This window comes from Ranitomeya imitator, chromosome 2 (genome assembly GCF_032444005.1).
Source record: "Ranitomeya imitator isolate aRanImi1 chromosome 2, aRanImi1.pri, whole genome shotgun sequence".
NCBI lineage: Eukaryota > Metazoa > Chordata > Amphibia > Anura > Dendrobatidae > Ranitomeya > Ranitomeya imitator.
The window spans coordinates 578,875,415-578,896,531 of NC_091283.1; the positions used below are offsets into that span (position 1 = coordinate 578,875,415).

A 21,117-nucleotide genomic window follows, 5' to 3' on the forward strand; every position below is an offset into this window, starting at 1 on the left:
GTGTGCACAAACCCTGACGGGGTTCTTGACTGGCCTGCAACACACAGGAGCTTACTGTTTTATGCCTCGTAGCATTGATTGTCATGCTGAATATTACTAAGAAGGACGCTGGTAATGAGGACCGAGATCTTGGCTCGTTTTCAGACTGTAAGTTCATACTTGGTGTCCTGCTGAAGGTTGCGCTATTCCCTCAGTGTCTGAACGATGCCTGCTATATTTACTCCTGTCCTTGTTCTCAGACGCGCTAGGATGGAAGGATTACTCTACTTGGGCTGGCAACAAATCAGAAGAAAATGTCTGTACATGACAATAGCAATTCTAACCGAAAAAATAGGCTTTATTACGGATTTTGACTTCCCCATTGACCGCCATTTTTTCCTACAATAGAAATTGACATGTTGTGGATGAAATAAACCCCCCTCAGCCTGTGGATGAGAATTGTATATTGTTATCCATTTACTGCTGTAAAGCTCCGGACAGACGCTCTGCAGCAATTCTCGTACATGTGAACGTTTCCGAACACGCTCAATTCTTTGTCTGCCCATGATGTTTTCAGTGCCGCGGGCTCGATTTGGTATCAATTGGGTTAAACGTCTGTTATTATAGTCAGATTAGGATATATACCGTATAATTTGTATTAGTTAATCTTAAAAAAATGGAAACAAAAAGAAGGGAAGATAAAATCCTTGGAATCTACTTTTATACGTTTCAAACATCTACATTTTTAGTCCTAATGATTAAGAACTTATTGTAGGAAACACATAAAGTAGATTCCCGGGAATTCGTTTTCTTTTTAAATGTTAATCGGAGATCTTCCATTTTTCACACTTGCCACAAAGTCTTTTCAGCAGTCTCATTATCATCACATACAGGATAATAGTTAAAGGTAATGCCCCTAGACACAGTAGCTAAGGCAATATTCACCATTAATAGGTGGTGGTCACAGCTCACCGCCTTCCCCTCCCTTCACAGTGACCTTTGCCCACGTTAGATCATGCTCAGATAATATTTCTATACAAGTAAATGGGGTTGGAGTCAGTAAAACAATGGCAGAAAAACATTTCCTAATGACAAAAGTTACTTGCTTTTAACACTTTTGGTGCATTTATTTTTTTGTGGAGGACAGGTTTTTTCCCTATTAAAACATAGCATGCTCTAGGTGTGGCATTTTTTAAATCTCCTGTAGACTTTTCCATAAAGCTTTAAAAAATGCTTGTATGGATACAAAAGTGTTCTTGCTTTAGTTCTGACACTATAGAAGTCTTAAGTAAAGGTCATCAAGAAATGGAAACTATCCTGTGGTTTGCAGTAAATATATACTTTACGCACAGGGCCATAATATAGTCATGTACATACTGTAAGCCACTTATTGGGTGCATTACTGATACCCAGTTATTACATGTATGGAAAAGGCTTGTCGAAGACTAAGGTATCGATGACATATTTTGGAGATAGAACCTCAAAATAATGGCCGTCCGACTTCCCTAACCGATCATCTGTTACTAAGTCCTATAGCCGCAGGAAACACACAGTGTACGAGATAGGACACCACAGCGACCATAGAAGTTAGTGTAATATGAGAATGGCCACTGTGCAGTGTAGAGAGCTATGGTGGTTCAACTCTACACATGGACATTATGCCCATCTGGTCGATATGGCTCCAGTTATCAAATAATTGTGGAAGTGTTGGATCCCCAGCAACCTGATATAAAGACTTTTCCTAAAGATAGCACATCAGTATCTTGGTCCTGAATAACTCCCCTGTGACCATGAGAATTGGATTGACCTCATTTTTATAAGGACTGCTAGAGGCTCGGCTTCATGTTGTCCCTCAGTCACAAGTTGTACTTCAGCATCCTGCACTCTATACTGAGGATCATTCACTCCCCCCATCCCAAAGTATACCTCTCCAGGCTACATTTACCCTCCAGTTGGGTTTGTTCCTCTGCAGTTCCAGTGCTCCTGGTCGATGATATCAGTACAGTCTCTCTCAGCTGGCTTTCTGCCAGCATTGCTCTGCCTCTGGATTTAACACACTATATTCGGCCTTTGGAATACACATTTATTTAGTGATAATTGAATAAGTTAATATTCATTAAATAATAATAAGTGTATAATTCACTCTATTCTTGTATGTAGTATATGACCCTATATACAACTCTGCCAGCTCGATTTAATTTTTTTTTTTTTGCCATCTTCATCAGATGTGTATTTTTACATCATTGCACTGTTAGGTTTCTAGAAGAGTACAACTGTCTTGTAGTCCATTCTACTCCATCTTCACAACAGAGCCAGTACAGAGCTGGAGCTGAGACAACCAAGGCTGGGCTGTTTGAATCCTGCAGCAGACAGGTCAGTGATGTGGACGATGAGTATGGCAGACAATAATCTTCTGCCATATGTATCAATAGAGCAGCATTTATAGTTTCATACCACTGATCTGTCTGCTGCAGGCATCAAACACAGCTTAATCTTGCTGGTCTCAGCTATGCACTACCTAGTTATTACAAGCTCCATTGTGTAGGCAGAGACAAGCGAAGTACAGGATAGTTAACACATTGACCGCTGTCACGTGACAGCCAGGGCAGCCTGCATGCAGCCAGTTGGCCAATCAGCAACTATCTCCTGAAGATATTACTGAGACGTTAAGGGAAAGTCCCTAAGACGCTAATATTGTTCATATAATACTTTATAATTTTGATTAATTGGGGTACATATACAGGTGCTTCTCACAAAATTAGAATATAAAAAAAAAAGCTAATTTATTTCAGTTCTTCAATACAAAAAGTGAAACTCATATATTATTCCTGTTAATGTTGATGATTATGGATTATGGCTAATGAAAACCCAAAAGTCATTATCTCAGTAAATTAGAATACTTTATAACACCAGCTTGAAAATTTATTTTAAAATCAGAAATGTTGGCCTACTGAAATGCATGTTCAGTAAATGCACTCAATACTTGGTCGGGGCTCCTTTTGCATCAATTACTGCATCAATGCAAGGTGATATCAACTTTTTGATGATATTCTGATTATGTGAGAAGCACCTGTATATCAGTAGGCAGCGCTGAAAGAATAAACTCCGCTACTGATATATAAGTGGGCAGCGGCCAATGTGTTAAGATATCTCTTAACTGGTTTCAAGCATAAATGATGTAAAAATACACAGACAGCTATACTTTAAGATAGGCTAAACAGGGTCGTACACTTAGGCTGGTTTCACATTTGCGTTTTTTGCCGCTGCGTTTTAGCGCAAAAAAAACATGCGTTTTTTCCCCTATACTTAACATTAAAATCGCATGCGTTTTTTTACATGCGTTTTGCCGCCACATGCGTCTTTTCTATGCATGTGTTTTGTTGCAGAAATGCAACATGTAGTAATTTTTAGCGGCTTTTTTTTGCCGCAAAAAACGTATTGCTGTCTATGTAAACACGTGTTTTTAAGCACATGCGTTTGCATGCGGTTTTAAACGCATGCTTTTTAATAGAAAAACACAAGAATACACACTGATAATCAAACCCCCAACCCTAACCCTAAGGGATCCTAGGGTTAGGATCCCTTAGGGTTAGGGTTAGGATCCCTTAGGGTTAGGGTTAGGATCCCTTAGGGGTAGGGTTAGGATCCCTAGGGTTACTAGGGATCCAAACCCTAACCCTAGGTATTTCTGTTTATAGTGGGTCTTCTTGTTGATTTTGATGATTGGCAGCTGTCACACACTTCTCATCATGCGTTTAAAAAACGCAAACGCATGAAAAAAAGCATGTAAACGCGTCAAAACGCCGCATTTGTATTAAAACATGCAAAAACGCATGCGTCAAAAAAACGCAGCGTTTAAACGCGTTTACATGTGTTTTTTCACAAAATGCGTTTGCGTTTAAAACGCTGCGTTTTTAAACGCAAATGTGAAACCAGCCTTAGATTAGCTCGATGATATGCCAAATATCTGTGGTGGATGAAGCTGAGTTTTGCATGGCAGAGCTGCCACAGTCATCTGTCAGTCGTCTTTCATCACAAATCGGAGTCATCAACTCAAGTTTGATATGGTCAATAGCAAATCGAAGAAGCCGGGATTTACAACACTGAGAAGAAGCAGAGTGCTGTTGGGAAATGTAGTTTTAGCAGTGTAAGAAAAGGGCCAGCTATTTGGCTATGTGAAGCTGCATGCATAGATAGCGGATAAACATGAGAAAAGATACAAAGGTATAAGAAAGAAGTATTATGTTGGCCTTAGTCTGTATTTTAATGGGGTTGTCCAGGCTTGGGATTCAAATCTGCAGGCATTGTATGTGACCGCAGACTCCTGAATCCTTATGCTATCAGGATTCTCTGGCCCTGGGATTTACATGCTACTGACACATTCCGACTAGACATGTCCAGCCTCACTCAGTTTACTTGTATTGAGCGAGCCGTGCACGTCTAGTCGTCACATGACAACATGTACGCAAATCGCATACTTGCGATCACGCACCTGCCCTCTCATTCCCGGCGCCGGAGATTCCTGACAAACACGCACTGTGAAGATTTAAATGTCTGCAGTCATACACAGTGACTCCAGAGTTGAGCCCCAAGCCTGGACACCCCCTTTATCAATAAGCATGCATCTACTGTGCCTTGTCCATCGAATGTCTTAATATTATCCCAAAGAATGTTATGTAACAAGGTGCCAGCCTTTTCCTCTCATCATGTCACTGGGGAGTCTTGGCAATGTGAGGTTTGGCACGAGGCTTGGTGTTAAATCTAGCTTCTAATTGCCATTTATTCCAATGCTGGCAGTAGCGATAACCATAACTACATGCAGCAGATGTCTAGTCATTTTTCTAGCTCTGCTGCTTCGCAGGGGGATGTGACATTCCAACAACCAGCTTTGCGTCTGTCACATCTCACTCCTGCCACTGCTACCTATTTTAACTAGCTGGAAGTGGATGGCTGACAAGTGTAAGCATGCTGTGGTATACAAAATGAAATGATTGAAAATTCAATAATATCCCTTAATACAATGGCTTGAAAAAAAAAAAGTTTGGCTGTTCATTGCTCATAGGCTCCTGGGACAATCGTGGCAGGGTTAATTGATTTTTAGCAGGAAGCAGTAGCATACAATACCCTGCTTATGATGTTCTCAAAACAATTTTCTACTAATTTGATATGCATAGTGTGCATAATGAAAGTGCTATTTCTTATTGTTTTCATGTTTTTGTTTATTCAAGTGCTGCTTTGAGACCATGCCATGCTGAAAGTTTATAATCAAGCTCCGTGTAGACATGCTCATCAGAGAGCCCTCTGCTTCATCGCTAACGTTTTAATAGTTTAGATGCGCGTAATAGTCTTAAGGGAATACATGGCCAAGAGCTGAACACTTAACGGTATGTTCTTTCTCAGCCATTGGTGATAATGATCAAATACTGGATGCTGGCTGGTCGCGTCCATTAAGATAGTTGATCAATTTATAAAGTGAGCATCAGAAGACAGGACAGGTCTCCTTACAACTCTGTACATGGTCCAGCTAGAGCCATACAAATATTTGACCACTGCAGCCAATCATTGACCATAGCAGTGATGTGTTGGACACCACTACAGCCAGTGATTGCTAGCTGAAGATGATCAGATTGGTAGAGTTCCAGTGTGGGAATCAATAAGGCAAGTATACTAGAGGAGACAAACTGCTATGATATCTCCTGTACACCGATTCTATGCTCTTCTTTCACTGTAGCACACAGAAGCATCAGCATGGAGGACATTATACAAAAGTACTGAGCTATGTTGCTGTGATCCAGCAGTAAAGTCAAATACATTTGCGAAAGGCTGCAGCACAACAATCTGCCTGGTCTCTCACAGTTTTGTGTACTCAATGTTCCTCCTTCCATAGTGTTTGAAAAGAGGTGTATCCTGACGCCTCGTAGAGCCGATCGTCCATCTTGCTTTGATCAAGATTTCAGTTGTGTTTCAGAGTGGATGATTAGTTCAGGGTGGAGGGGAAAAGTAGATCTTAACTTGACAATGAAGCAAATTTCTCAGATAAGATATAAAGCAAAATGTATTATATTTACTTGTATGTATGAAATTAAAGTCTTAATGAATCGAGGCCTTAATGTTTTGGCATTGATATTCAAGCTATTTAGGTAAGATAGTTACATGACATCATGTTCACTGAAAACATGAGAAAAAATTGGGGAAGGGGGTCCAATTATTACTTAAGAGTGACAAAACATTTGCATCATTTAACAGGCGTCCGGAAAGCATTATGACACTAAAAGAGACAGCACAGAAAGCATTAGGAAAGGGATACAAAGCTCTGCACGTGCCATCCTTCATATACAAATACCTGAGCTATTGGACTTACCTTATTGCGTTTCTCATCTAACTCTTTGTAATTATGTTTGCTCACTATTGTCACAGGGTTCATGTGAAAAAAAGACCATGAAATATGAAAACTAGTGAAAATTGTTCTTAAAAATTCTGTCCACTTTGCACAATCACTTTTTTTTAGGTGTGTCCCATTAGGGTCTGAATTCCTGGGTGTGCCATTGCTGCCGTAGAGCATCTCCTCAGAGTAAAGGTACCGTCACACTAGACGATATCACTAGCGATCCATGACGTTGCAGCGTCCTGGCTAGCGATATCGTCCAGTGTGACACGCAGCAGCGATCAGGCCCCTGCTGTGATGTCACTGGTCGGGGAAGAAAGTCCAGAACTTTGTTTCGTCGCTGGCTCTCCCGCTGACATCGCTGAATCGGCGTGTGTGACACCGATTCAGCGATGTCTTCGCTGGTAACCAGGGTAAACATCGGGTTAGTAAGCGCAGGGCCGCGCTCAGTAACCCGATGTTTACCCTGGTTACCATCGTTAAAGTAAAAAAAACAACCACTACATACTTACCTACCGCTGTCTGTCCCCGACGCTGTGCTTCTCTGTACTGGCTGTGAGCACAGCGGCCGGAAAGCACAGCGGTGACGTCACCGCTCTGCTTTCCGGCTGCCCGGCGCTCACAGCCAGAGCAGATAAGCACAGCGCCGGGGACAGACAGCGGTAGGTAAGTATGTAGTGGTTGTTTTTTTTACTTTAACGATGGTAACCAGGGTAAACATCGGGTTACTAAGCGCGGCCCTGCGCTTAGTAACCCGATGTTTACCCTGGTTACCGGCATAGTTGGTCGCTGGAGAGCGGTCTGTGTGACAGCTCTCCAGCGACCAAACAGCGACGCTGCAGCGATCCGGATCGTTGTCGGTATCGCTGCAGCGTCGCTTAGTGTGACAGTACCTTAAGTGAAGGATTAGGCAGCGCATTAAGGGACGTGTCTTAGGCTATGTTCCCACGATGAGTTTTTGGTGGATTTTTTACATTGCGTATTTTTTAAAAAGAATGCAAGTAACCTATTTTACTTAATGAGTGCAGAAAATCTGCAACATTAAAATCTCATCGTGGGAACGCAGCCTTATTATCCTGTAATGGAGAGGGGCACCCAGCTCTATTAACACAAAATTTCCCAATGGGGTATTTGAACATGGGGTTTATAAACCAAATAAACCCTTTAGAAAAAGACAATTGCATGCCCCCTCCGATTTTGTTACATAGATTTTAAAGCAGATTCTGTTCTAAAAACCTACATAAAAAAAAAAATTAAAATATTCTTTAAGCTTTTTTATCGAAACACATCAAACTGTGCCTCATAAATTAACTGGAAACAGAAAATCATGCCCTAAATATAAAAATCATGTGGAATATTCTGATTGAAAAATCCATAAAAAAACTACTAATTTATGAGGTGTCTTTTAGGCCTTATAGAATTATAGAATGTCTGAGTTGGATGGGACCTCCAGGGACATCGTGTCCAACCCTCTGCTCAATGCAGGATTCACTAAATCATATCAAACAGATGTCTGTCCAGCATCTGTTTCAAGACTTCCATTGAACGAGAACTCAACCACCTCTCGTGGCAGCCTGTTCCACCCATTGATCAACCTGACTGTCCAAAAATGTTTTCTAATATCTAATCTGTACCTTCTCCTTTCAGTTTCATTTCATTGCTTCGCATATTTCCATGTGCAAATGAAAATAAGGATGATCCCTCCACACTGTGACAGCCCTTCAGATGTTTGTAGACGGCTATTAAGTCACCTCTTAGCCTTCTTTTTTGCAGGCTAAACATTTCCATATGTTTTAACCGTTCCTCGTAGGACATAGTTTGTAGTCCGCTCTTCATCCTGGTAGCTCTTCTCAGAATTTTTTTAAATGTCTTTTTGTAAATCTGGTGCCCAGAACTGGACACAGTATTCCAGGTGAGGCCTGACCAAGGAGGAGTAGTGGGGGATAATTACTTCACATGATCTAGATCACATGCGTCTCTTAATACATCCTAGAACTGTGTTTGCCTTTTTTGCTGCTGCATCACACTGTTGACTCATGTGCAGTCTGTGATCTATTAGTATATCCAAGTCTTTCAAAGATGCTAATGCTTAGTTCTATTCCTTCTGTTCTATAGATGTAATTTTCTTTTTTCTTGCCAATATGTAGAATTTTGCATTTCTCCCTTTTAATGCCGTTCTATTAGGTCTGCCCATTGTTCAAGCTTGTCTAGATCCTTCTGAATCCTTTCTCTGTCTTCTCTAGTGTTAGCTATCCCTTCTAGCCCTTCTAGCTTTACATCGTCTGCAAATTTGATTAGTTTAGCTTCAGTTCCCTTATGTAGATCATTTATAAAAATGTTGAACAACACTGGGGCCAGGACAGAGCCTTCTGGTAATCCACTTGAAACACTCTTCTAATTGTGTGTGCGACCGTCTATTACCACTCCTTCAGTATGATCACTGAGCCAGTTATGAATCCATCTAACCGTAGCCTTGTCAATCCCATACTTGGTCATGTTTTCAATAAGGATAGTATGAGCTGCTTAATCAAATGCTTTGCTGAAGTAGAGATATACTATATCTATCGCATTTCCCGGATCATTCAGATTTCAGTGATTTTTCTTGTACATGCAAAAAAAACTACAAGAAACGGACCAATTATCAGTTTTTACCATCATTGATATGCAAAAAAATGCAAAGCTTCTCCAACACATTACAATGTTCATGTAATGTATACGGATGTCATCTGTGTGCTGTCTGTGAGTTTCATGGACCCATAGCCTTGTATGGGTGGCACGGAATGAAATCAAGACGTCTTTTTGATTTATGTTTTTGTCGAAACACGGTCAACGAAAAAGCACAGACACGTAAACCGCCCCATAGACTATAATGGGTGTGTGTTCTTACCATGAAAAACATGGATGGAACAAATGTGAAAAATGGTTGTCCAAATGAGTGCATCTAAATTTGTTCTCTTTTAAACATATATTATAAATTGCCAGTTGATAAGAATAAAGTCTGTCTCTCTTGCCCAAAATATAGTTTGGGGCTTGTACACACTGCAGAAGTATCCCATTACTACTATTACAAGAATTGATAGGAGTAGTAGCCTGCACTGCAGTGCCAGATTCAAGAAATCTGGAGGACATAAGTGAATAAGTGATTAGATTGTGCATTTTATTCTCGATGTGTTTCAAAGTTGAGCCAACTTCTTCCTCAGGAGAACCACAATATTCTTTTAGCTGCTCGACTTATACAGTTGAAAGACTTTGAGTCAGTGTTTTTCCTGTATCGGTAATCAGTATACAAATCTTGGACCTTGGGAAATTGGATAACTTTACCTTTATTGCAACATGTATGTTCTGATTATACTGAGCGTAGACCAGGATCCCTCCCAGCTAAGTCCCTTCTGTTGATAATGGGACTTAACTGATACAGTGGTTGAAATAAATATAGAACACATCACCAATTTTTTAAGTACCGTAAATATATTTCCAAAGGTGCTATTGACATGAAATTCTCACCAGATGTCGGTAACAACCCATCAAATCCACACAGGCTAAGAAAGCAAACCATAGATGTCCAGCAATTAAATTATATGTAATAATGAAAAATTACACAGGGAAGTAGTATTGAATGCGCTTACTGAAATGTATTTTATACTTTGTACAAAAGCCTGTGTTGGTGATGACAGGTTCAAGACGTCTCTAGAATGGAGAAACTAGTTTCATGTATTGCTCAGGTGTGATTTTGGCCCATTCTTCCACACTCTTCAAATCATGAACGAATCATGAATGTTTATCAAGAATGTCTCTGTACATTTGTCTATTCATCCCTCCTTCAATTATACACACGTGGTCAAAATTGTTGGTACCACTTGATTATGACAGAGAAACCCACAATGGTCACAGGAATAACTTGAGTCTGACAAAAGTAATAATATAAGCCTGGACATAAATGATGGTACCTTTAGCTTAATATTTTGTTGCACAACCTTTTGAGGCAATCACTGCAATCAAACAATTCCTGTAACTGACAATGAGACTTCTGCACCTCTTGACAAGTATTTTGGCCCACTCCTCAAGGGCAAACTGCTCCAGTTGTCTCACGTTTGAGGTTGCTTTTTCCAGACGTCATGTTTCAGCTCTTTCCAAAGATGCTCAATAAGATTATGGAATCATCGGCCTAGGAGGATGTTCATTCAGTTGTTTAATTTTGTAGAAACAAAGCAGATCACAGACATGGCACAAAACTAAAGTAATTTCAAATGGCAACTTTCTGGCTTTAAGAGACAGTAAAAGAAATCAAAAGCAAAAAATGTGGTAGTCAGTAATGGTTACTTTTGTTAACCAAACATAGGGAAAAATTATGGAATCACTCAATTCTGAAGAAAAAATTATGGAATCACCCTCTAAATTTTCATACCCAAAAATAACACCTGCATCAAATTAGATCTGCTCTCTAGACTGCATCTAAAAAGGAGTGATCACACCTTGGAGAGCTGTTGCACCAAGTGGACTGACATGAATCATGGCTCCAACATGAGAGATGTCAATTTAAACAAAGGAGAGGATTATCAAACTCTTAAAAGAGGGTAAATCATCACGCAATGTTGCAAAAGATGTTGGTTGTTCACAGTCAGCTGTGTCTAAAATCTGGACCAAATACAAACAACATGGGAAGGTTGTTAAAGGCAAACATACTGGTAGACCAAGGAATTAATCAAAGCGACAAGACCAGAAACTTAAAGCAATATGTCTCCAAAACAGGAAATGCACAATAAAACAAATGAGGAACAAATGGGAGGAAACTGGAGTCAACGTCTGTGACCAAACTGTAAGAAACCGCCTTAAGGAAATGGGATTTACATACAGAAAAGCTAAACGAAAGCCATCATTAACACCTAGCAGAAAAAAACAAGGTTACAATGGGCTAAGGAAAAGCAATCGTGGACTGTGGATGACTGGATGAAAGTCATTTTCAGTGATGTATCGCAAATCTGCATTTGGCAAGGTGATGATGCTGGAACTTTTGTTGGGTGCCATTCCAATGAGATTTATAAAGATGAATGCCTGGAGAGAACATGCAAATTTCCACAGTCATTGATGATATGGGATTGCATGTCAGGTAAAGGCACTGGGGAGATGGCTGTCATTACATCTTCAATAAATGCACAAGTTTATGTTGATATTTTGGACACTTTTCTTATCCTATCAATTGAAAGGATATTTGGGGATAATTAAATCATTTTTCAAGATGATAATGCATCCTGCCATAGAGCAAAAACTGTGAAAACATTCCTTGGAAAAAGACACATAAGGGCAATGTCATGGCCTGCAAATAGTCCGGATCTCAATCCAATTGAAAATCTTTGGTGGAAGTTAAAGAAAATGGTCCATGACAAGGCTCCAACCTGCAAAGCTGATCTGGCAACAGCAATCAGAGATAGTTGGAGCCAGATTGATGACGAGTACTGTTTGACACTCATTAAGTCCATGCCTCAGAGACTGCAAGCTGTTCTAAAAGCCAGAGGTGGTGCAACAAAATACTAGTGATGTGTTAGTATTTTTTGGTTTGTTTTTCATGGTTCCATAATTTTTTCCTCAGAATAGTGATTCCATAATTTTTCCCCTATGCTTGGTTAAAAAAGTAACCATTACTGACTACCACATTTTTTGTTCTTGATTTCTTTTAGTGTTTCTTAAAGCCAGAAAGTTGCCATTTGAAATGACTTTAATTTTGTAGAAAAAAAGCAGATCACAGACATGGCACAAAACTAAACAACTGAATGAGCATCATCCAAGGCCGGTGATTCCATAATTTTTGCCAGGGGTTGTAGAAGGCCACTTCAGAATAGTCCAATGTTTTCCTCATAGCCATTCTTGGGTATTTTTAACTGTGTGTTTTGGGTCATTATCCTGTTGCAAGACACATGACCTGCGACTGAGACCAAGCTTTCTGACACTGGGCAGCACATTTCTCTCTAGAATCAATGGATAGTCTTGAGATTTCATTGTACAGATTCTAGACACCCTGTGCCAGATGCAGCAAAGCAGCCCCAGAACATAACAGAGCCTTCTCCGTGTTTCACTGTAGGGACAGTGGTCTTTTCTTGATATGCTTTATTTTTTCCATCTGTGAACATAGAGCTGATGTGCCTTGCCAAAAAGTTCCATTGTTGTGTCATCTGTCCATAGGTGGCTTGTCAACATGTAGTTTGGAAAATTCCAGTCTGGCTTTTTATGATATTTTTTCAACAATGGTGTCCTCCTTGGTCGTCTCCATTAAGTCCACTTTGGCTCATACAACGACGGATGGTGCCATCTGACACTGATGTTCCTTTAGCTTGAAGTTCACCTTTAATCTGTTTAGAAGTTTCTCTGACTCTTTTGTTACCATTCGTATTATCCGTCTCTTTGATTTGTCATCAATTTTCCTTCTGCGGCCACATCCAGGGAGGTTGGCTACAGTCCCATGGATCTTAAATTTCTAAATAATATGTGCAACTGTAGTCACAGGAACATCAAGCTGCTTGGAGATGTCTTATAACGTTTACCTTTAACATGTTTGCCTATAATATTTATTTCTAATCTCCTGAGACAACTTTTTCCTTCCCTTCCTCTGGTTCATGTTGAGTGTGTATAGTATTTTGGGGTGATATGCAGTGCTTTTTGGCCTCCAAACATGGTGTCTATTATGGCATCCAAAGAGTTCAGTTTTGGTCTCATCTGACCATATTATATTCTCCCAGTATTTCACAGGCTTGTCTAAATGTTGTTGAGCGAACTTTAAATGCTTCTGAACGTGCTTTTTGTTTAGCAATAGTCTTGCTTTGTGAGAGTGCATATAGGCCATGCTGGTTGAGTGTATTACATTGTTTTCTTTGAAACCATGGTACCTGCTGATTCCAAGACTTTCTGTAGCTCTCCAGAGGCAGTCCGTGACTTTTGGACTACTTTTTTGACAATTCCTTACACTCCTGTGTCTGAAATTTTGCGAGGAGTACCTGGTCTTGGCTGATTTACGGTGAAATGATATTCTTTCCACTCTTTCCAGATTATGTCCCCAACAGTGCACCCTAGAACCTTCAGTAGTTTAGAAATTCTTCTGTAACCACTGTCCTCAGTATGTTTTGCAACAATAAGGTTGTGAAGGTCTTGAGACAGCTCACTGGTTTCACCCATCATGAGATATTTCTTGTGTGGCACCTTCATAATGAGACACCTCTTAATATGCCATCAGTTGAACCAGCTGATATTATTTTTTACTAACTGGCAGCAAAACTTTCTAACTACTGATAGATTTCAGCTGGTGTCATGACTTTTCATGGCTCTTTGCACCTCTCTTTCTTCATGTGCTCAATACTTTTTCCCTGTGTCGTTTCTCATTATTACACATAACTTAATTTATGGACACCAATGGTTTGATTCCTTTCCTTGTGTGGATTGGATGGGTTGTTACCAACACCTGATGAGAATTTCAAGTCAATAGCACCTTTTAGGAATATTGGTGACCTGTTCAATACTTTTTTCACCTGCAGTATGTTTTTTGAATGGAGGCAGGTGAATCTTACCTGATCCTATGAAGTTTCATCGTGTTTGTCTGGCAGGAAAAGTACTTGGAGACTTCTTCTTTCGTGCGAATAAATGTTCCAGAAAACCCAACACTAGCGAATAAAGCCTCACACATACCCATATTCAAGGTTATCAGTCCTCAAGCTCCCTCATAGTAACCCGAATTTCACCTGTGATGTTAAAATGAGAAGAAAAGATGCCGTAAATCTTATCCCAGACCTGAGTTCTGGGCTTCACTCCTTGCTGTTTCTCTGTAAAGGGCAGAAGCCGTTTATGACAACTTCATCTCCCCCCGCCTTTCTCTTGTCTTCTCCGCGTTCCGTCATTTATATTTGGAAGACATTACTTTATGAATGCATGCATAAATGCCAGTAGCAATTGCCATATTACTTGCTCCAGTGAGGTGAATAAATTTCATCTGCGGACGACAGTTCTACATTGGGCACAGTGCACAGCTATGGGGGAGACGTGAGCTCGGCTTTGGCCAGGGTTAATGGAGGGCTTTGTCGAGCATGTCCTGTTATTTAAAACGAGAATCTTTTGGGTCTGCAGCTCCTATTAACACATTAACAAGCACATTCTCCATGGAGAGCCCCTCCGGCTTGTTTTCAGTAGAAGCTTACTGGTGTGTGCACAATGGCTTTGCACATTGCTCCTTTCTTTTTTCTTTCTTTGGGCATCGCTGTCAGATAAGTCAGACCCGTCTGTGAAATTGGTGGCATTTTGTATATACAGCCCAGGATCAGATCCTTCTCATATCACATTTTTTTCCTGGTTTATGTTTCTACAAGCGAAGACCATAACTCCCAGTTCCCTTGATGTTTGGCCTCCAGTACCTAATAATTTTGAACACATAAAAGGAAATGTTTGCAAATAAGGTATCGCTTTTTCGTCAAGACATGTATATAGATAGTGGAGGGTGGTGACTTTTTCTGAGTCATACCTGCGGCCGGATCACTTCCTCAGCCGTGATTCACATACGTTTTGGATAATTGTCACACTAAACCAGACACAGGACATCATTGTGGAAAACCCCTAAGGACTGCTAGATAGAAATAATGTTTCATCTGCCCCCTTCTTCCGGTTAAATTAAAATAATATGCCTGTAAGATGATTTATTTAGTGTTCTTATGTCTTTATTATATGTACAGCTTTCTTCATCCCTTTCTGATCCTGTACACTGCATGAGACTGCCCGATCCAACCCCGTCCAGCAGTCTGATGTTTCATTTTGCATTATTAGAAATTATGGTATAGATTTTGCAATAGCGTTACTATAGAATGCAGGAATTTTAGATTTTTCGAAAATGTTGCAGTGAGTCAAACATATTGCGAATGGTGCAGATTACTGGACCTTGGGCTCATTTCTATTCCTTTTTGTCACCTCGTGGATTGTTTAGATGTAAATCAGTATTTCAAGCCAAAAACGTAATGCTTATCTTTAGTAGGTTTGACACATTTCACGACACTTCGCTCCGTGCCTTTTTCCGAAGTGTTCCAATTCCATGAAAGTGGAGAAGTGATACAATTATTTAATAAATGATGTGCACACCGTATACTGCGTAGAGGAATTGTTCAGGAAGTCTGACCCAATTTGCTGCAAATCATGGATCAGTATGGTACCCAGTATAAATGATAAATAATATCATGGATCAGTATGGTACCCAGTATAAATGATAAATAATATCATGGATCAGTATGGTACCCAGTATAAATGATAAATAATATCATGGATCAGTATGGTACCCAGTATAAATGATAAATAATATCATGGATCAGTGTGGTACCCAGTATAAATGATAAATAATATCATGGATCAGTATGGTACCCAGTATAAATGATAAATAATATCATGGATCAGTGTGGTACCCAGTATAAATGATAAATAATATCATGGATCAGTATGGTACCCAGTATAAATGATAAATAATATCATGGATCAGTATGGTACCCAGTATAAATGATAAATAATATGGTATTTTATGGACCACCAAAAACATATGCATTACAGGAACTCTGGTGAGTACCGTTATGGAATGACTTTCCTGGCCTTCTGAATACTCATTATATGATCCACTCCATTATTTAGAAGTATTTTTTTTTTATTTCATTATCGTACTTAGTAGTTCTGATGCTGCCAGGGCTTGATATAAGTGTGATTACCATGCATAGGACAACAGTTGCCATAATACCTCTGCTCTCACAGAGATTGCTTTTTTTAGCAGCTGCCTGCATGCCCTTCTTTTACAGGGTGTAAGATAGTGCTGTAATTGCTATTTGTCTTCAAAGAGGACACAGATCTGATACAGAGACTCTGCTTTTTAGTCTTGCTGCGCACTGACACTGCACAATCTGCTGCCCAGCATGTGACACACACTACCTATAGAGAGAGGGGGCGAGCCAGGAAATAATGGGGCTAAAGGGATGTAATGTGTGATCTCCTGTATAACAGGGAGAGAGGTAACCACATATTCCGAGTACATGAGCACACAAGGATATAAGCATTACGGACATGGTCATTCAGGAGACATTTAAGCTGCAGACAGTTCAATAATAAGTGATTATACTACACTTAGAATTTTTTAACATTTCTTAACGATCAGAAAAAACCCATTAAGGCTACGTTCACATTTGCGTTGTGCGGTGCTGCGTCAGCGACACAGCGCAAACAAAAACGCATGCAAAACGCATTGTTTTGTGACGCATGCGTCCTTTTTTGGCATGATTTTGGACGCAAAAAACTTGCTGCGTCCTCTGCGCCCTGACGCTTGCGCCAAAAAAGATGCATGCGTCACAAAACGCAAGACAACGCATGTCCATGCGCCCCCATGTTAAATATAAGGGCGCATGACGCATGCGTTGCCGCGGCTGCGCCCGACGCAGCCCCCCAAAACGCTAATGTGAACGTACCCTAATTTAATCCTTTCTAAATGTTGTGCGCCATCATTGGTACCCAAGCAAACCTTCAGAATTCATATAGAGCTGTGTCAGTACATGGATGAGCTCTTGGGCATGGACGCAGTTGGTTGTTTTCCTTCCATATCATCACCAACCTTTGGACTTTTAAGTATGTTTTGGAAATTGTTTATATGCAGGTGTAAACCTTTGTTCTTACCATATTCTGAGGAAACGTATTAAAATACAGTTATTGAATATAGGCATGGTTGTGGAAACAAATTGTGTACATAATGTTCTACCATATTTTTAATATTAAACCGGCCTACAATAACCGTCTCCTGACTACTTAATCAGCCAACAAATATTTCTCCAACCTCTGCCTTTTAGATGCTTTATCGACTCGATCGAGCATACATTTTGTCTTCAGGGGAGGAGGGCATTAACTTGTTCCTCCTGAGAATATCCCACAGGAACAAAAACACCAATATTTCCATTCCTTCTCCCCCATTTCACCACATCTGCCATTTTTGAGGATCAGGACTCCTCCACAAGCATTAAATACTAGTAAGGTTCAACCTACAGACATGGGGTTATCAGATGAACACAATCCATAACCATGGATTATAGTAGGGAATATTAACCTCGTAGAAAGGGTTCATCTACTCGGGACCCAACCTCTCTGAGCTAGAATGGAAAACTCTTCGTCATTGGCTTCTTTTCGGTGGACCTACGCTTACCCCAGGAAAATGATGAGCTATCAACAGCTTACCTTTTACAAATCGTCTGATTGCCAGAGATGCATTTTAAAAGGGTTTCTGATGAGACAATCCCCATAATTCTATTACGTTAAGGTCTTGCAGAACATGAACCATTATTGCATCCGTTATTTAGTCTACTACATTCGGTATAAATAATAAAGAGGTGGAACAAATGATGTTTAGTCTGACTAATACGTATCTTCTATGTAATATTTTATCGGAGGCCATTTTAGATTATGTACAGTAGCATTTTGTCTTTATTTTAAGCATATCTAAGAAGAGATAACTGCAGCTGTATACTTTGTCATTTTCTGTACAGATCCGTGTTGTTGAAATGGAGAAAGATTTAGAGATTTTGAGCACTGATGGAGGACAAGAGACCATTGTTGTGTTGATGGATGAAGATGGCACTCACCAACTTCAGCCTCAGTTGCCTACACCACCAGAAACCAGCAATGCGGCCAATATGCTGCGGCTAAACCTAGAACCACAAGGCTTAGCTAAACAGAGGTCAGATGATATTGCATCCTGCAAGCTGGAGTCTGGAGGCGCAGAACCAGTGACATCAGAGAACAGTACGAGTAGGACGGGAAAGGACACAGAAGAGTCTGGTTTAAGCAAGGAACCCATTGAATCAAGTACAAAAGAGAATGATTTGATAGAGCACAGCTCAGATTACACAGGCAAAAAAAAAAACGTGGTTGACCCAAATGGTCAAGTATGTATGGACATAAGTGAGAGTCCAATAGATGGAAGCTCAGATACGGTTCATGAACAACCTGATCCTCTCAACACAGAGATACAGAAGCTAGAGATCTCTCAGTGTTTACAATTGGTTAACCCAGATTTAGAAGACAATACATCAGATCTACCCACTCCTAATCTGGATATCATGCAGAGGGAAAACATGGCTTCTAAAAGTTCTCCATTGAAAGAGACCTCTAATGAACAAATCAGCCAGGACATGGACTTTATATATGTACCTAATGACCTAAATGAACACAAGACAACCACGCAACAAATCCCTAAGATTGTAGATGCAGAAGAAGCGACAGAACCAAGCCCAAGTAATAATATTGTACAAAAGACGTCTTTGAAGCACAATGCAGATAATGTCGATTTTCAACAGCCCGCACTAAATACGACCAATATTAACAATGAAGAAGCTGGCGGGAGGCAGACCACGGACATCATGCTGGCCCAGGTGCCAGATGTCACCATGCATCATGACTACACAGTATGTTCTTTCCTATATACGCTTGCTACAGGTTTAAAGGAGAAATAATACACAGAGAGAATTCTTTTGCAAGAATTTGATACAGTAACACATCTTAAAGGGAATCTGTCACTAGGTTTTTGCTATGTAATCTGAGGACAGCATAAGGTAGAGGTTAAAACACAGAATTCAGGGATGTGTCACTTATCAAGCTGTATGCTGTTGTTTACTTACAACAAATGTTTTATCACCTGGTGATTATCACTGCCTGGACTACTTGGAACTTCCTTTATACACCAACTCCGCCTCTCCTGTGATAAGCAGCTCACTGTCAATAGACAATGTACACAGAACTCTTTCTGAGCTCTGATGCATTATACATCTAAGAACTCTTTTCTATCTATTCTATCACAACTGCTGCACCCAGTAAACTAAGTGATCGCTAGATTCAGGATCTGTTTTATCACATTATGGTGCTCACAGATGAGGTAGCAAAAAGCTGCTGACAGATTCGCTATCAACGTTACCAGTCCTAAATGTATCTTGTCTAGTTTTCCTAAGTACCTGGTTGTCTCCTGTAAATTCAGATACCTGATAGCCGTAACAGAAACATTTGAAGCAACATTAGATGAAAGAATCTTATCGTTTTTCTCGACATGTTGATTAGCTGTAATACTAGACACAGCCCACCGATCCTTGAAGATGTTTTCCCATTAAATAGAATGAGAAAAATGACCTGTAAAAATAGATGTGCTCTTGTGTAGATTTGTTATAAAGAAACTTGTCAGTGAAAGCTTGTTGATAACCACTATGGCTTCCACCAGATCTCTCACAAGGGCCGTCACCCTGATTTCCTTGGGTCCTAGATGGAAACTCTTTTTAGAGAGCAGCTTTGGACTTGGTAGATTTATGACTCGCAGTTCTTATCTCCATGTGGATAACGGTGGTCACAGTTTGCTTGTATTCGCTTATTCACTTTACTATGTATGTGGACTTTTTAGGGCGCAGTATCGAACATGCAGAACCTTCCTTGCCAGCCTGAAGCCTGCTCTGTCCCTGGGGTATGCAGCATATGTCAGTCCATCCTCACCCAGACTCATCGGCCTGTGATTATACCTTCTGAATTCCCGGCAAACACCTATCCTGCCAACGCAGCTGTGGATCGAATTATACATGGCTCAATCAACCCTCAGCTTATTCAAGGTAAGGGGAAAAAGTCCAATTTTTTAATCAGTTCATTCCATCGTTTATATGTATGTTTGTCAGCCACACTGTGAGTCAGAAGAACTTGTTCCAAGTGTACCTCAAGCCGCCAGTCTAAATTTGTCCCTGTGTGACCTCTGCCATTCTGCAGTTCACAGTGTTGATGTAGCTCTAGCCTCTGTGACCCGTCAGCTCAGCGATGAAGGATATGCATGCATACCACACTAAAAAAACTCAGGATCCTGTGGTGGAAAAAAATGCTTAAATATTTCCCAACAAAACAATGTAATCTACAGAGGACTATTGATGAGGTGAAGAGGAATGCTAGGCAAGTGCTGCCCTGACGTACAGTTGCATCTTGCACAATGTGTGATGGCTACGAAAAGTCTCAAATGATTCATTTTCAATGAAAATATTAAAGGGGTTGCATCATGAACTCAGCCCTTATCCATATTTTTTAACAGGAGAGATTATTCTAAGAGCTAAATCACTGAGTTGCTTTGTACGTCTCAAGCCTACCAAGGTCTAGATGGCTGGCACGTAACACTACATTTCCTAAGAAATGCCTGACTGATCAAATCGGTTGTTTTCGGGGCCTGTGGGCACCCCTGAGTGTGGCACCCCTGACCACATTTGTTGCTTTGAAATATTGGTTTTTCGCCCAGTAGTGGTGCTCCCTAGCCTAAATCCCTCTCTCACACGGCCTGTGGGAGTGAGACATGGGACGATCAGTGGTCTTCTTCTGAAAGGGGTTCTGTCATGCCTCGGGATTCAATCCGCAATCCTTTTCTGTCAGCGCCTCTGTCCGCTGAGCCTCAGCAGGTTCCCTTCGCTGTCTGGGTGCTGATTCCCTTTTACCTTTGTCCATTTCTTTCAGACAGCAGGGATTTCTAAGTTGTTGTCTAGTCTGTCCTATCACACTGTAGGTGCTACTATTTAAACCTCCCTCCTGCTTCTCTGCTGGTGATAGTCTTCAGTGGATTCTGCCTGGAGTTCTAGTATTACTTCCTAGGCCAGGCAGGTAAGTGTACTTCTGGGATTTCTTTCTTATGCTGCACTCTCCTTTAGTTCAGGAGGTACGTGATACACCCAACGGCCTTTCAGGGAGCCAGGTCCAAATTGTCT

General features: G+C 40.5%; 1 protein-coding gene across 2 annotated transcripts in view; it reads left to right on the forward strand.

Moving 5' to 3' along the window:
• ZNF335 (zinc finger protein 335) overlaps window positions 1-21,117 on the forward strand; it is a 169,244-nt gene that overhangs the window by 68,127 nt on the left and 80,000 nt on the right. For both annotated transcript variants that reach the window (XM_069752200.1, XM_069752201.1), the window contains exons 2-3: window positions 17,893-18,810; window positions 19,791-19,992. In XM_069752200.1, coding sequence (XP_069608301.1) covers window positions 17,908-18,810; window positions 19,791-19,992 — 1,105 coding nt within the window. In that variant the 5' untranslated portion in view covers window positions 17,893-17,907. The remainder of the gene's footprint in view (window positions 1-17,892; window positions 18,811-19,790; window positions 19,993-21,117) is intronic.